This window comes from Penicillium cataractarum (genome assembly GCF_028827025.1).
Source record: "Penicillium cataractarum strain IBT 29864 chromosome Unknown utg000008l, whole genome shotgun sequence".
In the NCBI taxonomy this organism is placed as follows: domain Eukaryota; kingdom Fungi; phylum Ascomycota; class Eurotiomycetes; order Eurotiales; family Aspergillaceae; genus Penicillium; species Penicillium cataractarum.
The window spans coordinates 158,113-173,201 of NW_026622744.1; the positions used below are offsets into that span (position 1 = coordinate 158,113).

The 15,089-nt window shown below is 48.1% G+C and overlaps 7 protein-coding genes across 7 annotated transcripts; 5 read left to right on the plus strand and 2 right to left on the minus strand.

Annotated features, from left to right (window-relative positions):
* Nucleotides 1-894: 894 nt before the first annotated feature.
* N7496_009172 (uncharacterized protein) lies at nt 895-2,622 on the plus strand (the record flags this gene model as incomplete). The annotated part of the gene is made up of 1 exon (XM_056702086.1): nt 895-2,622. One exon carries the CDS (start codon nt 895-897, stop codon nt 2,620-2,622), a length of 1,728 nt encoding a protein of 575 aa, XP_056551086.1.
* Nucleotides 2,623-2,932: 310 nt separating this feature from the next.
* On the minus strand, nt 2,933-4,440 carry N7496_009173 (putative MFS monocarboxylate transporter; the record flags this gene model as incomplete). The annotated part of the gene is made up of 2 exons (XM_056702087.1): nt 2,933-4,238; nt 4,292-4,440. The coding sequence occupies 2 exons, from the start codon at nt 4,438-4,440 to the stop codon at nt 2,933-2,935; spliced, it is 1,455 nt and encodes a 484-aa protein (XP_056551087.1).
* Nucleotides 4,441-5,258: 818 nt separating this feature from the next.
* Nucleotides 5,259-7,643, plus strand: N7496_009174 (uncharacterized protein; the record flags this gene model as incomplete). The annotated part of the gene is made up of 6 exons (XM_056702088.1): nt 5,259-5,347; nt 5,395-5,738; nt 5,789-5,874; nt 5,937-6,541; nt 6,592-6,750; nt 6,815-7,643. The coding sequence occupies 6 exons, from the start codon at nt 5,259-5,261 to the stop codon at nt 7,641-7,643; spliced, it is 2,112 nt and encodes a 703-aa protein (XP_056551088.1).
* Nucleotides 7,644-7,706: 63 nt separating this feature from the next.
* Nucleotides 7,707-9,713, minus strand: N7496_009175 (Amino acid/polyamine transporter I; the record flags this gene model as incomplete). The annotated part of the gene is made up of 7 exons (XM_056702089.1): nt 7,707-7,877; nt 7,926-8,204; nt 8,259-8,725; nt 8,779-9,130; nt 9,182-9,332; nt 9,374-9,413; nt 9,467-9,713. 7 exons carry the CDS (start codon nt 9,711-9,713, stop codon nt 7,707-7,709), a joined length of 1,707 nt encoding a protein of 568 aa, XP_056551089.1.
* A 366-nt stretch (nt 9,714-10,079) lies between these two features.
* N7496_009176 (uncharacterized protein) lies at nt 10,080-10,885 on the plus strand (the record flags this gene model as incomplete). The annotated part of the gene is made up of 2 exons (XM_056702090.1): nt 10,080-10,684; nt 10,747-10,885. The coding sequence occupies 2 exons, from the start codon at nt 10,080-10,082 to the stop codon at nt 10,883-10,885; spliced, it is 744 nt and encodes a 247-aa protein (XP_056551090.1).
* A 491-nt stretch (nt 10,886-11,376) lies between these two features.
* Nucleotides 11,377-12,968, plus strand: N7496_009177 (NAD(P)/FAD-dependent oxidoreductase; the record flags this gene model as incomplete). Its single annotated transcript, XM_056702091.1, has 4 exons — nt 11,377-11,626; nt 11,689-11,978; nt 12,032-12,617; nt 12,700-12,968. 4 exons carry the CDS (start codon nt 11,377-11,379, stop codon nt 12,966-12,968), a joined length of 1,395 nt encoding a protein of 464 aa, XP_056551091.1.
* Nucleotides 12,969-13,884: 916 nt separating this feature from the next.
* Nucleotides 13,885-14,839, plus strand: N7496_009178 (uncharacterized protein; the record flags this gene model as incomplete). The annotated part of the gene is made up of 2 exons (XM_056702092.1): nt 13,885-14,114; nt 14,191-14,839. 2 exons carry the CDS (start codon nt 13,885-13,887, stop codon nt 14,837-14,839), a joined length of 879 nt encoding a protein of 292 aa, XP_056551092.1.
* Nucleotides 14,840-15,089: the final 250 nt, after the last annotated feature.

Genomic DNA, 15,089 nt, shown 5'->3' on the forward strand with positions numbered 1-15,089 from the left:
GGTCTTGGGTGCGGTCTTTCCGGTCCCGTGCAGAGGCCTAGCAGGGATTGACGCGCCGATACGAGAATTTAACTTTCTGGCATGCTGTCGCGAACTGAGGGCCAATTTATACTCGTCACAGCCCTCCCTAGCTTCCCTTTAGTGGCTTAGAAAGGGCTATGCCGGACCAAATATAAGCAAGTGTCCTGGTCGATTCGTTCCAAATGGACTGAATCGGTGCTTCTCTACAGGCATCACTTAGTGTACCTCAGGAGGAAGGACACCCTACTTCTGTCGATCATGTCAGTACAAGGACGCACGCTTAATCTTAGCCTTTCTTTCTTGTAGGCCTCCAGTTGATAGACTGGGCGGTCATTGGATGAATAGCACAACGTGGGCGCTGCCAGGGGCTGTGGGGCTGTGAGAATAAGCCTTAGGGCTGCTTTGGCGCCGCAAATTCAATAATCTCCTTGCTGAAGCAGAATCCCCATGAATGTGTTTGGTTTCTATAGGGCCCTTCAAATGAAATCTCAGTAGATTGGCTTAGAGTGCTCAGAGGACTGAATCTCCTCTCTCAACCCCTACATATTGTCCCAAGTGGCGATTGAGCGAGGCGCACAGGGGTTCATATGGTTAGAGATCCACGAAAGGCGCGATCTGCTAAATTGGGCAAAAGGTGAGCTTATCAAACTCTATTTTCGATCATTTCCCCTTGATAGGCCATCTTTAGGGTGAGATTTTGTGGCTATGCGGCTCATGCCCGTCAAAGGAAGCGTGCCTAGCTAGACGTGATGCAGTATATACTTGTACTGTATCCCCCTCGTATTCCCGAATGTCAACCCCTTTTTGTTTGGGCATACCTAAGGTTGCACCCTTATACAGACTCCATTTCCGCCTCCATTTGCCTCCGCCACTATGGATCATAAAAGGAATACCCCTTCCTGTTACCGCGTGCCTTTTATTGTCAACCTTCTAGCAGCAATCTGTCTGGCGATTTTGATTGCTCTAGGCGTCTATGTCAGTAAGACGACGATCCTGGTTGGCGGAACTTCGTCCCCCGGATTCCCCGTCATCAAGGTAGACACAAATAGCTGGAACGTGGGGTGTACTGTTATTGGTACTGCCGTCGGGCTGTTGCTCTCGTGGGGATTTTCCAGCTACGATGATCTCTTAACACGAAAGGAGCTACAAAGCCCTGATGGGGTCTTGGCTATGTATCTAAGGCCGTTGTCTGCGATGCGTGGATTGAATCAATTGCAACGACGAAGATTTCCAGCGACGCGCAGCTTCCTCATCCTTGCCAGCGCCGTCTCCTCCCTGACCAGTGCTGCGACCGTCGCAATCTTTGGCATCCACACCGCTCGTGTTACCGTTACCAACCCTTCGGCTTCGTATCCCCTGGATCATTTCCCAGGAGGGGGCTGGGTGCGTAATCCCGACAAGTCTTCTTACTCGGTTGTAATAGCTCCCGAAGTCTCTCTTCTCAGCAGTTTCCTATACCGAGATTCCTACATTCGATCATTGCAAGCAATAGGGCAAGGAAACCTTCTCGGGAAGGGCAATTGGCAGCCAGAGTCAGGTACTATTGGAAGCACGAACTATCCCGGGTTGAACACGTCTGGTATTGGATTGAACATGTCATCTTATACCCAATACTCCGGTCCCTCTTCTGGGTTTAATCTCCCCACCTCCTACACATTCGAACGACTCGATGCCAAAGTCTTTGGAACCATCGTCGACGTGACCTGCACCAATGCGACGGCCTTGTACACTGTTACAACGACAAAATACGGCGATCCAGAGAATCCCGACGTGGTGCTATATCATTTTGCAAAGGGTAATGTCGTCAACACAACAGTGCTACTGGACCGGGGTTATGCATATCCACTCAGTATCGGCTCGGTCGTCACTGAAAAGAATGGTGAACCGCTTCACACTTTGCTCTTACCGGGTGATGATATCGATCCACCATTCGTTCTTGAGTGCACATACGGAGGAAACGAAATCCTCGCGTCGATCAGCCTTCTAGACCGTGTTTCGCCTCTCCAGGTCAATGGAATTGTGACCCAAGAATCTTCGCTGAACGCCACTGTGAAATGGAAGCTTTCTAATATGACCGACCAATACATAAACGGTTACAGTCACTCGGGCCCAGGAGGCAGTCTAGCAGATGGCTGGGTTGCGTCAGGTTATTACAATTACAATTTCGGCGACAGCAGCACACTCACTGCACAGACGATGGGTCAGATTCTAAGTGAATTAGGCGAGGCATACTTTAGTCTGTTGAAACAAAACTTTGAAAATGCGAATCAAATCCGCAGTGCGGATCAGATGTCTCCGAACGGGAGCTTCGTGAAAATGGCGGTCTCGGTCCTTCGAGTGGGCGGCTCATCCGACGCTTGGCTGATTATTTATGCGTTGATGTTCATCTCGGCCATGCCTGGAGTGATCATGGCAGCTGTCTACAGACGTGTATTACAATGGTCACCTCAAGATCCCGTTGAGATATTACAGAAATTCCTTCCTGCGGCCAGCGTTGACGAGTTAACCCAACTAGAATTCCAAAATCGATTTCAAGCTGTCCATCAAGGTGGAGTGAGGTTGCCGCAGGTACAACAGGTAGGGTTCCCCGGACGAAGCTAGCCTATCCTAATCATGGTCTGTTCTTGTGATTGTATTCTTTTTATTTCGAGGGCAGCAGGAATCTTTAGTCATAAATAAGTCATAATAACCATGTAATTTTCTATCTGATGGGCATGAAACACGGTCCTCTTCAGGGCCACCTATAGTAAACTTTGTAGGTCAGTAAGGTGTGGATGATTCTGGCTTTCTGACTGATCTTGGAAATTGGCTTCATACTATAGACAGGCGTACTAGAGACAAGACCATTAAGCGGAGATTGTTCTATTTTTGACAAAATTGTAGGGATATTCTCCCAAAATCCGATATTTCTCTACATCAACCACTTCCTTCGGTGCCCTTGGCCTCCCTCCAGTGTTACAGTCGCCTCGATTCTCACCCAGAGGACCGCGAAGGTGGCAGCAGCAAGGAGGACTCCAACCATGATACTCGTATTCTCATAGCTTCTTGGGCTTGCCGTTTGCTGTTGGTTGCTCCTAATCAACAACCCGGCGATCGGAGTGCCGAATAGTGTCGCAAGCCCTCGGACCATATATAGAGCCCCGTTGACACTAACGAAGTTCTGGACGCCGAAAAGTTCGACCAGACTGGTGGGAAACAAAGAAACGTATGCCGATGCGAAGATTCCATAGAAAATTGTGAATATAATGAAAAGGGTGCTCCCACTGGCCGCAGTGGTTGAAAGTGCCGACGGTAGCCACAATGCTAGAACGGCAATTGCCGAGACCATAGTAGTCAGGAATAAAGTATTAAGTCGTCCCATTCGATCAGCGGCATATCCAATCACAATTTTGCCCAAGGCATTAGCGGCGTTCGAGATGGCAATGAAATTGGCCGAAGTCGCTTGCGAGTATCCTAAGGTTCGGGCAAAAGAAGCGAAAAAGAATACTGGGGTATAATAAGCAGCAGATTGAAGGGCTGCACCCAGGGCATGTGCCGCAAATTTGCGAGTTCGCACGACGCGCCAATCGATCAGTGGGATTCGAAGAAAATTAAATCGGCGCGCATTCGCCGCGTTTTCGGTTTGGATGCGGGACATTTGGCTGGCTGGCCACTTCATAAAGAACCCGGCTGCCATGATCAGAGCGAAGGAAATGCCCGCCGTAATCCGGAGGGTATTTCGAAATCCAACACGCTCAATGAGTGATCGGAAAGCAAGTGGCCAGACGACACCTCCAACGCCAGTACCCGAGAGAATGACGCCCATTGCAAGGCCACGATGACGGGAAAACCATGTTGGCGCAACAGTCACCGAAGGCATGTAAGCCATGCACGTTCCGATTCCCAAAAAAAACCCCTGGGTAAGGATGAACTGCCAAAGAGCCTGGCTGAAGCTGGCAAGAACCAGAGCACCAGCATAGATGATACCACCACTCCATATGACTGCTCTGGGGGAGTACTGCTTTGTCCAGGCTGTTGTAAACGGAGCTCCAATGGTCATCAAGGCGATGGATAGTGTTCCGATGAGATCAATTTGTGCTGGTGATGCCCCGGTGAACGGAGTGTTTGGAATTTTCGACATGGAGTCGTAGAGTTCCTGGTAAACACCAAACGTGAAATTGATACCACATCCTGTGAATACAAGGGCAGTCGAAGATGTGAGAATCAGGAATGGCTGTCTTAACAATAATTAGCTTGCCTTTAGTATTGGGGAGAGGTAGCTTGTACATACAAACGCTCCCAGACATTAACCTGGCTATTGCCGGCCACAAGCATAGGCTCGAATGAGCGATCCTCCATAGCGACGATGTTGAAGACCTTGAAGTTTGAGTTCTGGCAGGGCGGGCTTTTTTTAGTAGAAGCTTCGGCGTTTTGACTCATGGCGCCGAGTGGATGCGACTGTGGGGTACGCTGATCCACTCGGTGGATGAATGAACGAGCTGGGGACTCGGCCGCCGAAGCCGAAGCCCAAAAAGAAAGATCATGCCAACTAGTATGAGTATGTTGAAATATCTTTATATTGTCAAAAAATAGAAACACCGAAGCTAAATAAATTGCTATGGAACTATCTCTTCATCCGGACCTTACGCGTGTCCGGTGCTACTGTGATCGAGTTGACCTAAAGTCAACCAAGAATCAAAATGAAAAGTAGAGAGAGAAAAGGCTTCTTGGCTTCTTTTAGTTTTGACCCTCTTAGACTTTCATGAGGCAGTGGCATCCTAGCAACCCCCGATTAGGGGTTGCTTCTCTTAGGTGGTCTACATCGTGGAAACGTCGCCCCAAAACAAAGACGGCTTGAGATAGCCACAATCAGAGTGACCAAGTGGAACCAGAGCTATCAAAGCGGCAAAGCGTTTCAGAGAGTTGTGTACATGCTTTATAGCGGGTTGAACAGACCAGTTGATAAGTGGATGATCACGGCAAAACACCGAGCATCAAAGCCACTAGGGATTTAGCTCCAATCTTCTAATTCGCTGAGGAATGGCTCTACCTTCATTCTATCACGATTGGGGTAAAAGAGGAGAATTTACCCCGCATCTCCTACTTTTAGCTGGAGATAAGCAAGATAGCATACTATCGTATCCTATTCAACTCATTTCTCTCAGCCCCTGGGAGACCATACGAGTCATCTTCACAAAAAGTTCCGTACCGGTGTTGATCTACAATATCCATATCCGCAGACACTTTCTATCAGATCGATGTCCCTAGAAATCAGGGAAGAATTTGAACTGCATGGCACAAAGCGCAAGCATGATGGCTCAGTGACCAGGAGACGTGCTTCACTTGCGTAAGTTGTCACACCTTGCTCTATGTCTGACTTCTAATCGGTAGCAGGTGTGATACATGCCGGAAGCAGAAGGAAAAGTGTGAAGGGGGCCTTCCTTGCTGGAGATGCCAACGATTAGGTCGACCCTGTCGCTTCCAAGAGCCAGCAGCCACGAAGAAAACATCGACGAAGTCTGTGGACCCGTCGACTAATTTGAATTCCGAGAAGCGGGATCAACACATTCAAAATTTGGAGCAGATAGTTCAGCACTTTCTTGGAGATGTGCCATTGGACGAGGAAAATATCGGGCGCATTGCGGCGAAATGCTCGTCAAATAACAGAAACGATAAGGAAAGCCTGCTGAAAGTAAACGAGTCTTTTGATGTTCAATTTGTGTCTGGAAATGTTGCTTGTGGGTTAAAGTTGCTGTTGGCCTCTCTATCCAGACCCTAACTTTCCTAGTTTACTCCGGCGAGTTTTCACATTGGAATTTTGCAGAGAAACTGCGCCGGACGACGCGCTCTGACCGGGACTCCGCCAACGTTGGCGTATGTTATTCCTAGTCAAAACACTGCTTTCGACCAAGCACTAACATGATTGCATTTTTTAGGTCAAAGAATACTGGCGTCCAACCCATCTCCAGTCCTCTACGCACATCGTCGCCGAAGCTATCTCCCAACTCCCTCCACGCCCAATCGCGGAATTTCTGATTGGGGTATTTTTTCGATACGAGGAACTGAATTCATTCTATTTAGAGAAGAGCTGGATTCAAGACAAATTGGCACTTTGCTACAACCCTACAACTGTATATACTGTCAACGATATCCCTTGGGTGTGTACCTTCTTCGCTGTTCTTGCGATCGGGACACAAATGGCACATATGGAGGACGATAGTCATGACCCAAGTTCTCAAGGACTCGAAGAGCTTAGTGATTGTTCTGAAGACTCGGTGGGCTTGGTCTTTTACCATGTGGCGTCCAAGTTGGTTCCCGATGTTTTTCTGGCTGCATCATACGAAAGTGTGCAGGCCTTTCTGCTTCTTGCGGCATGGGCTTTGCCAATTTCTACTGGGGGACTATCATACACTTATTTTGGATTATCTATGAAAATGGCCATCCAGAATGGCATGCACCGGAAATATGTTGGGAATGATTGTGATGGTCGGATAATCGAGTTGAGGAATCGGCTATTCTGGACCGTCTACACACTTGAAATGTTAGGCATGCGAATCATGCTACCAGAAAAAGGGCTAACAATTGTTACAGGCGAACGAGCATCTTGCACGGAAGGCCGTGCTCACTGGCCCGTTCAGACATCAATGCAGACTTACCGAAGCAACATCCAGCTTTCCAGTCGCCTAATTTCACCAACATGATGGCTTTCATCAAGCTAGTCACCTGGATGGGCGAGGTTGCCGACACATTGTAAGAAATACTTCTGTCTCATAGATAATTTTAGTCAAGCTAATCTTACTTGACATCTGTTTAGAGCACAGTTCAAAAGATGCCCCCGAAGGCTTCTCGTGGAGTACTCTGACCGACTTCTTCAACTAAAAACCAGCATCAAGGAATGGTGGGACTCTCTGCCCACGAAGATTGAGTGTCGAGACTATGATCCCCAGGGGCCATTATTTCGTCAGAATTCACACATGAAACTCTGTTACTTGCTTATTTACATCTACATGGGCCGTCCATTCATCTTCAGGAATGAAGACAGTGAGAGTCGGTCAAGTGACAATGATCCCTCGAATCCTCGCTCTGAGCTTGTTAGTGATTGTGTGCAGAGTGCTTTGGACATCCTCGCAGCATTACAATCGCTCTCGGATACCATTGGCCTCTGTCGCGCATCTTATACCGAGTTTAGCTCCTGCCGAGCAGCCATTCTAGTGATTCTCGCCGAGAGTCTCAATTTAGGAAGATCTTCGAACCTTCAAAGTAGCTTGGGCCAGGGGATGGTTTTGATACGCCAGATGCTAGGTGGAACTGCATCTCAATCAGAGATATCATACATTGAATCTATCGAAGCCGCTATTCGTCAATTATCTTCGAACGACAACGAAACTGACAGCACAACAGCCAACCCTGCACAAGGCTCTACATCTGCTTATGCCAAATTCAAGGACTGGACCCAATCTATGAAAAAGGACAGACGCACATCAAATAACCTAGAACTAGCCTCGTTCAGTCCAATGTCACATATGGTGGCGGGAGGTGAAAGTGTCCTGCAACCGGATAACAACGACCTAAGTGGGTTATTCAATGCGGACTGGGCAATATGTGACCTAGGACTTAATCTGAACGACTTTCCCGGGTCATAAAATTGTGACAAGCTCAATTGAATCAAATTTGCCTCTTGCCGCACATGAATGGGTATCTACACTCTAACCAAATATCAAGTAACGTGCTCGTTTGAACCAAGTCTCTGACTTGTTCAGGTCCTCCCTCTCCTGCTCAGCCAGCTCCTCCAGACGCTCCTCCTCATCAAAGTAATGAGCCTCAGTAAAGTCCATATCCTTTGGCTTGACAATCCTTGTCTTGTAGTAAAACTGGTCCTGTGTTAGCTTTGAATCATTTAAGAAGTATTATAACATTCAACATACCTTATACGCAAAGTAGTCGAAGCAAAACAGCGGCGCAGCAAGATAGCTTGAGAAGAAGCTTTTCACTGAGCCCTTTCCGCCAAATGGCCAACAGGCCAGGTAGAACTCGCAGCCGAAAATGAAAACGACAATTATAAGGCTGAGATATTGAGCCCATGGGGTGAGGAAGCCTTGGAAAGGAAGGGTGCGAAGATCTTTTCCTTGTGCTTTCAACCCCTGACGGAACCTGAGGTGGGAAATGTAGCATGATGACCATTCGAATAGAGTCGCAATGGCAACCTAGTGGTGAATGTAAGTTATTATGATCATTCAAAAATAGGGAATTGCCCTTACCAGAGATGAGAACCAGCCATAAACAACAACACCGATACTGTTCACGTTGAGATAACATAGCCCACCACCTAACCCCAAGCTAATGATGATAGAAACATACGGCCGACCCTGCTTATCCTTCCTCCCGAAGAAGGGATGAATAATGTTCATGTCGGCCATTGCTGTCAAGCTGCGCGACGCCACGTATACACTTGTTATACCACAAGAGATCACGCTGAGGAAAATGAAGCCGTTTATAACATGTGCCAATGGATAGACACCTGCACGCCTGATGGCTATCACAAAAGGACTTCCCAGTGTTCCACTTGCCGTTGCGAGATCAGTATCATCACTTGGGACACACATTCCCACCAGCCAGATGTTCACAACGAAGAAAGTGAACATGCGCCAGAAGACAGGTCGTACGGTCTTTTTAATGGTCTGTCGTGGGTTTGCGACTTCTCCGGCAATAACAGCGATATGCTCGCCTAGAGAATCCTGTTAGTCCTTGTTCAACAAATTTTGACGTGCGTTTATATACCTCCACCAAAGCTGAATGCGGCTTGCACAAAGGCCTTGGCTATTCCCTTAATTCCATTCTTGAACGCGCCAGGGTTTATCCAGTAGCGGAACTCGATCGGTCCATTGGTAGCCGCGATACCACCCGAAGTCATGATGAACATGAAGAAGATCATCAATATAACTGCCAGGCATTTGATGAAAGACATATAGTACTCGATGTATCCGTAGATTCTGACATGGAATGTATTACCAATGCCGATGACGACCAGGAATATCGTGATATATGCAGCAAGAGGGATCGCATTCGTCTCTGGCCAGAATTGAAGGACCGAGACTGCTGCTGTAATTTCGGCTGGGATGATCATCACCCACTTGAAGTGTATAAGTAAATATGAATTCTAAGTGGATGGGGAGGTACTAACGGCAAACCAAAAGTTCATTCCAATCGCGAATCCCCAAGCTGGATCAATATATTCAATGCATTGGCGAATAAAACCGCCGTGAACTGGCTTGTACGTTGTCATTTCGCCGATCGAGGAATATTGGGCATAAACAATGATACTGAATCGCGCACTGTTAGTTACATAGCAACTTCGGATTATTGATTTTCTTACGCAGTAAGTGTGTATGCCACAGCAGTTCCAGCAGGACCAGCTAACTTCAGATTAACATATTCTGTTCGCCTTCGCAGAGGAAAGACAACATACCATAATGCAATGCTTGACCAGTCCCCACCCAAAGTCCAGTGCCAATGCCAGCGCCAAACGTCATCATCATGACCTTGCGTCTGGTGAGGGACCGGTGGTAGCCCGCCGTAAGTGACTCAGAGGGTATCTCCTTGCAGTCGCCATGCTGATCAGTTGCCGTAGTTGCAGTTCTTTCGATATCAATTCCCGCATTTGCACTGCCTTTGATTTCGATTTTATCCGGCGAGGTCTCGTGCATTGTCGCCATTAAGGATGAGGGATGAACGATTGATTACAGATCATAGTTTGCGAAAGGGTCTTTCTGCACATCTTAAAGTCTACACCTAGAATTCGCCCCCTCGTGTCTTTATTTTGCTATCTTTGAGTATCAATTCATACCCGGCGGGAAAGCCGAGTAGCCACCGGGAAGGTGGCCAAGGAGCGGGGTTGATAAGTTCTCTCCACTTTTCAATTGACTCTATCTCCTCATTTTGAAGATCAGTCCTTCAAATATGACTCACGACTCTATGCATACGTCTTTGGCTGCATATTAAATTGACTGAAATGCCCTGTCGCTGATAAGGAGCATACCCTGGAAACAGCTCTCTTCTTACCAAATATTAAAAAACAAACAATGGCTTCATCTAAGAACGTTGTCTTTGATATTGTGGGCACGCTTGTATCCTACGACCATCTTTACGATGCTATCGATCGCAGACTAGGAGATCGCCTGCGTGCGGAGCTCATCAAGCCATGGCTTCTAGGCCAGCTTTGGATGGAAACTGCCGAGCGTGAATATACCAATCTCAGTATTGCCGGTCGATATGCACCATACGCCGAGGTTTTTGAATCGCTCTTCTATCGCATTCTCTGGATGGGCGGAGTTCAGAAGCCTCGTGACTTTGCCTCGCCAGAGGATCTGGCCTGGATTATGGAAGAGTACCAGAAGCTCACCATGCGCCCTGGGGCAGCCGAGTGTGTGCAAAAGCTACGCGATGCTGGATTCACAGTCTGGGCTTTCACTGCCGCCGATCTGAAGCGTGTGGGAGGGTATTTTGCGAAGGCGGGCGTCGACCTGCCAGCGGAGAACTTGCTTTCCTGCGATTCTGCCGGTGTGGGCAAGCCTGATCTTGCGGCCTATAAGCCTTTGTTGGAGAGGCTGAAGGCAGAGAATGATGGGAAGACTCCTTGGTTTGCTGCGGCTCATATGTGGGATGTCTCTGCTGCTCGCACTGCTGGGTAAGTGGTTTGCTGGAGTATCCTCCTCCATGGGGCGGTCGCTGATTATGTTACTTTTACAGATTCAAGGGAGCTTACTGTACTGTGTTGGAGAATGAGCCATTGCATAATCTGTTTGGAGATATGGACGTGGTTGATGATACTCTACCGGGCATGGCTGAGAAGATTATTGCCGCTCAGGCTGCTTCATATGATGTATAAGCATGTATCTTAGACAGAGACAAACGAAACAATTCAAGTTGTTTTATTAGATTTACATGGAATTGACCTTGTTGTTTTTAATATATAGTTATACTCCTAAACCTTAATCCAAAGCTCCCCCGGCTAATGTGTGGCTTCTGAAATATCTCGAGGCGAGTAAGAGCCTATTTCCATGTAGAAGAATAGAAGCTGAAAATAATCAATGGAAAGAGACTATACGGATACTTCTCATACAAGGTATTCAATCATCCAGCTGCCACGTTTCGGATACATGCTTATCGCCCGGGATCTCGCTGTATGACCCGCCGGTTAACACTCCCACCGGCAACTCGAGTGTCGTACCCGGTGAGGGGAACATGCCCCGGCTAAGAAGAGTTAGCTCCGGTCGGTTCTCCAAGCAACTAACTTTCACCAATAAATGCAGAATCATATCAAGCGAATCTTTGGCGTTAACGTTTGATTGTTCATGCTTTCTTCCATCCAAAGCTAAAATGCCATCCGAACACTTCCCTGCCTCAAATGGGATGCTGCCTTACTGGCGCACAGAGCCCCATCGGCTCGATAACTTTCGGTCCACAGAAGCTCTGCCGAAGGAGAGCGATATCGTCATTGTGGGTGCTGGATATGCAGGCTCTTCTCTTGCTTATCATATACTTGATCAAGTTCCGCCTGGAGACAAGCCCCCTTCTATCACCATTTTGGAGGCGCGACAGGCATGTTCTGGGGCGACAGCCCGAAATGGTAAGATCATAAATTCTTTGATAGAATCCACCAAAGCCTAATGGTTATTGACTCGTTTCTAGGAGGCCATATGAAACCTGATATCTACAACTTTGTCGCTACTATCGAAGCAGAGCATGGTGTCGAAGCCGCAGCAGAGGTTGCAGCATTCGAAGCAAACCATGTCCATGCCATCAAGGACTTTGTTGATAAGGAGAAAATTGACTGTGACTATACAGTCACCAAAGCGATCGATGTGCAATTAAGTTCGGATCATTTTCAGAAGCTTAAGAACGGGCATGTGCGGTTGGTTTCGAATGGAAGCGAACCAACTAAGCAGGCTCGCTTTGTGAATGCTGAGAACGCGGAATCGGTGAGTATGTCCAAAGTAGAAAAGCATGATCCATTCAGCTAATTATTTTCCAGTTCTCGAGTGTCAAAGGCGCAGTTGGCTGTGTTACATACGATGCCGGCAGTATCTGGGCTTACAAGTTCGTGCTCCATATCTTGGAGAAAGTAGTCTCGCAAGGCGTGAATCTGCAGACTCATACGCCCGTGTCTAAAATCACAAAATCAACCAATAATTCACCGTCTTCTGCAAAGTGGGCCGTGCAGACTGCGCGCGGCACTATCACCGCACAAAAGGTGATCCTTGCGACCAATGCCTATACCTCCGCTCTCGCACCACAATACCAGAACAAGATTGTTCCCGTTAGAGGGACGTGCTGTCGAATTGCCGTTCCTCCAGGATCCACTGCCCCGCGCTTGACGAGTACTTATACCTTGCGGTGGAATAGTTGGGACTACGATTATCTGATCCCTCGTGCGGATCGGAGTATCGTCGTGGGAGGTGCCCGAACGGCTTTCATTGACAAGTTGGATAACTGGTACAATGTCAGCGATGACAGTCGCGTTCTGGAGAGTGCCGTACGCTATTTCGATGGCTACATGCAGAGGAATTTTGTGGGATGGGAAGATAGTAATGCGTACACTGATCGGGTGTGGACTGGCAGTAAGTGCATGATATGATGCCCCTTGCATATGCGAACACACTTGTCTATTCAACCGAACTGACATGACCTCCCCCACCCCAGTTATGGGATACTCGTCTGATGGATTACCGCACATCGGGTCGGTTCCTGGACAGAAAGATCAATATATTTTGGCTGGATTTACTGGCCACGGGATGCCACAGATCTTTTTTGCGGCGGAGGGTATTGCGAAGATGGTGGTGGGTGGTATGACATTCGAAGAGACTGGTCTACCCCGGTTATTCAAGACGAGTCAGTCGAGACTTGATAAGCAGGAGAACAAGATACTCAAGAGCGCGCCTCAAAGTGGATCCTCGCAGGCCAAGCTATGAAAAAGATTAGCTAGTGGGTATCATGAATTGACCACTAGTGTGTGCATTTAAGAAGGCGATCGAGATATTGAATTGCTTTCAAGACTTTGCTATGGTCACAAACAATTTCCTCCATCCAATAATCTAATCAAAATTGGGTGTAGGGATTATTTAGCATATTGCACTGTAAACACATCCCGATCCTTGTTCAGCTAGAGCGTCACTTGAATAGGACCAGTCTTGACTTGGTTAGTCACGGTCGAAACCAGACACACATCAGAGTCCAAAATGACAACGCCAGCAATCTCACCAGTTCCTATTCTAGCTCGTTTAATTAAATCTCGTCCTGCTATCTGGCAATCTCCAATAGTCAAGACCCTAGGCCCTTAACAAGCTAATGCTTGGCGGTGGGCTTGGCACGCAAGACGTCAGTTGGCTGGTGAATTGTGTGAGGGATCCACACCCATTGTCTCCCCCAGTTCCACCCCTGAAGAGGATACGAAAGCATACGAAGATATGCAGAGGGTTTCCTCTCGAATAACTCAAGAATGAGCACGTGGAACGTTATTCGAGACTGGAAAAGGAAAACAGTCCCTTATACGAACGATACACCGGAAGGTGAAGACCAACTTCAAAGTCAATTCCCGAAAACGTCGATCATCCCGATGCTATCAATACGATGGCGTGCTCCTCACCATCTACTGCCCATAATTGCGCGATGGGACCCGCTGGGCTTTCTTAAATGAGCTTCTCTATGCTGACTGACAGAGAAACTTTATACCTTATATACCGGCCCTCCTCCCCCTCGTATTCTCTCCGCTCGTGCTTGGAGTCTCCCGTGATTCTCTACACCTGGGCCACTCACCGCTATACTTTCATTGTCCATTCTCTCCGCACCATCATCTCCGCCTATCTTCTTTTTCTTCGTGTCAACCCGATGGGCGTCCCCGAGGCATTTCCACCTCTCCCCAAGGAGGAACTGGCTATGCAGCCAGCGACTGTTCGGTACGAATACGACCCATGGTTGTTAGATGACCATCCGCTCCGCTCGCATCCAACCGAGTGCATTCCCGGTCTGGGAACGTTTCTCAGCGAGTGGTGTGCCTCTCTTCAATATCGATGGAAGGAGACCTTGTTCCGTACTGGATGTCTTCTTCTAGCATGTCTGTGAGTCGATTCTCCCAGAGATCAAGGGAAAAAGCTGGATCATGGTTTAATTCAGTGCTAACATCGGTCTCGATAGCGCTGTATTCCAATGCCTGAATCTATTTCACTCCCCATCTATCGGTAAAGGCCTGTCGCGCCCACCGGTGACGTCTCGAATCGGTTCTCGCGAATGGCACGTGAGATGCACCTACCCTCACTCGGATCCCCGCCCCAACGCCCTTGCGCAATCCGTTGCTGCAGGCTGCGACGGGCTTCGTACGGGCGTTTGGCTGCGCGACAATGAGCTGCAGATGGGCCCATCCAACTTGGGCCCCAGCGCTATCAATGATTTGCCGCTGCGCCTTGACTCGATGATTGCCAAATTGGAGTCGGATAGTAGCCCACACAGTTCTCAGATTTCGTTGACCATGAGTCCTGGTGGGTTAAATCATAACGATGCTTCACGCACGTTTATGCTGGTCTTGGATGCCGGGTCTTCTCTCCCTGAAGTCTTCCCTACCCTGATCTCCCAACTGGACGTTCTCCGCCAACGGGGCTATCTTAGCCACTGGGATGGTGCTGGGATGGTTCAGCGAGCTGTTACAGTGGTTGTCACGGGCGAGCCTGTGTCCAACTTGGATTGCTCGAGTTCACCTTACTCGGATGTGTTCTGGTCATCCGAGGAAGGATTTATCTTTGCGGAAGATCTTGCCAATGGCCAGCTATCTCCGATCTGTGCTACATGATGCTGCTGACTGCCTTATTTCTTTATAATTATTCTCACTTTTCATGATACCCAATGTCAATGTTAAAACACTATGCCAATATCAAGTCACTTTTTACTCTGTACTACCAGATTGTCTCCAATTAGTATTATTCCGAGGAACTGTTCAACATTGTCAAGGGGATTGCCACGTCAGTTGCGGCCTTAATGAGACATGGTTGTACGGTGTAGATACACTGCACCAACAGGGTATCCAGTCTGCGTCGAGGGTA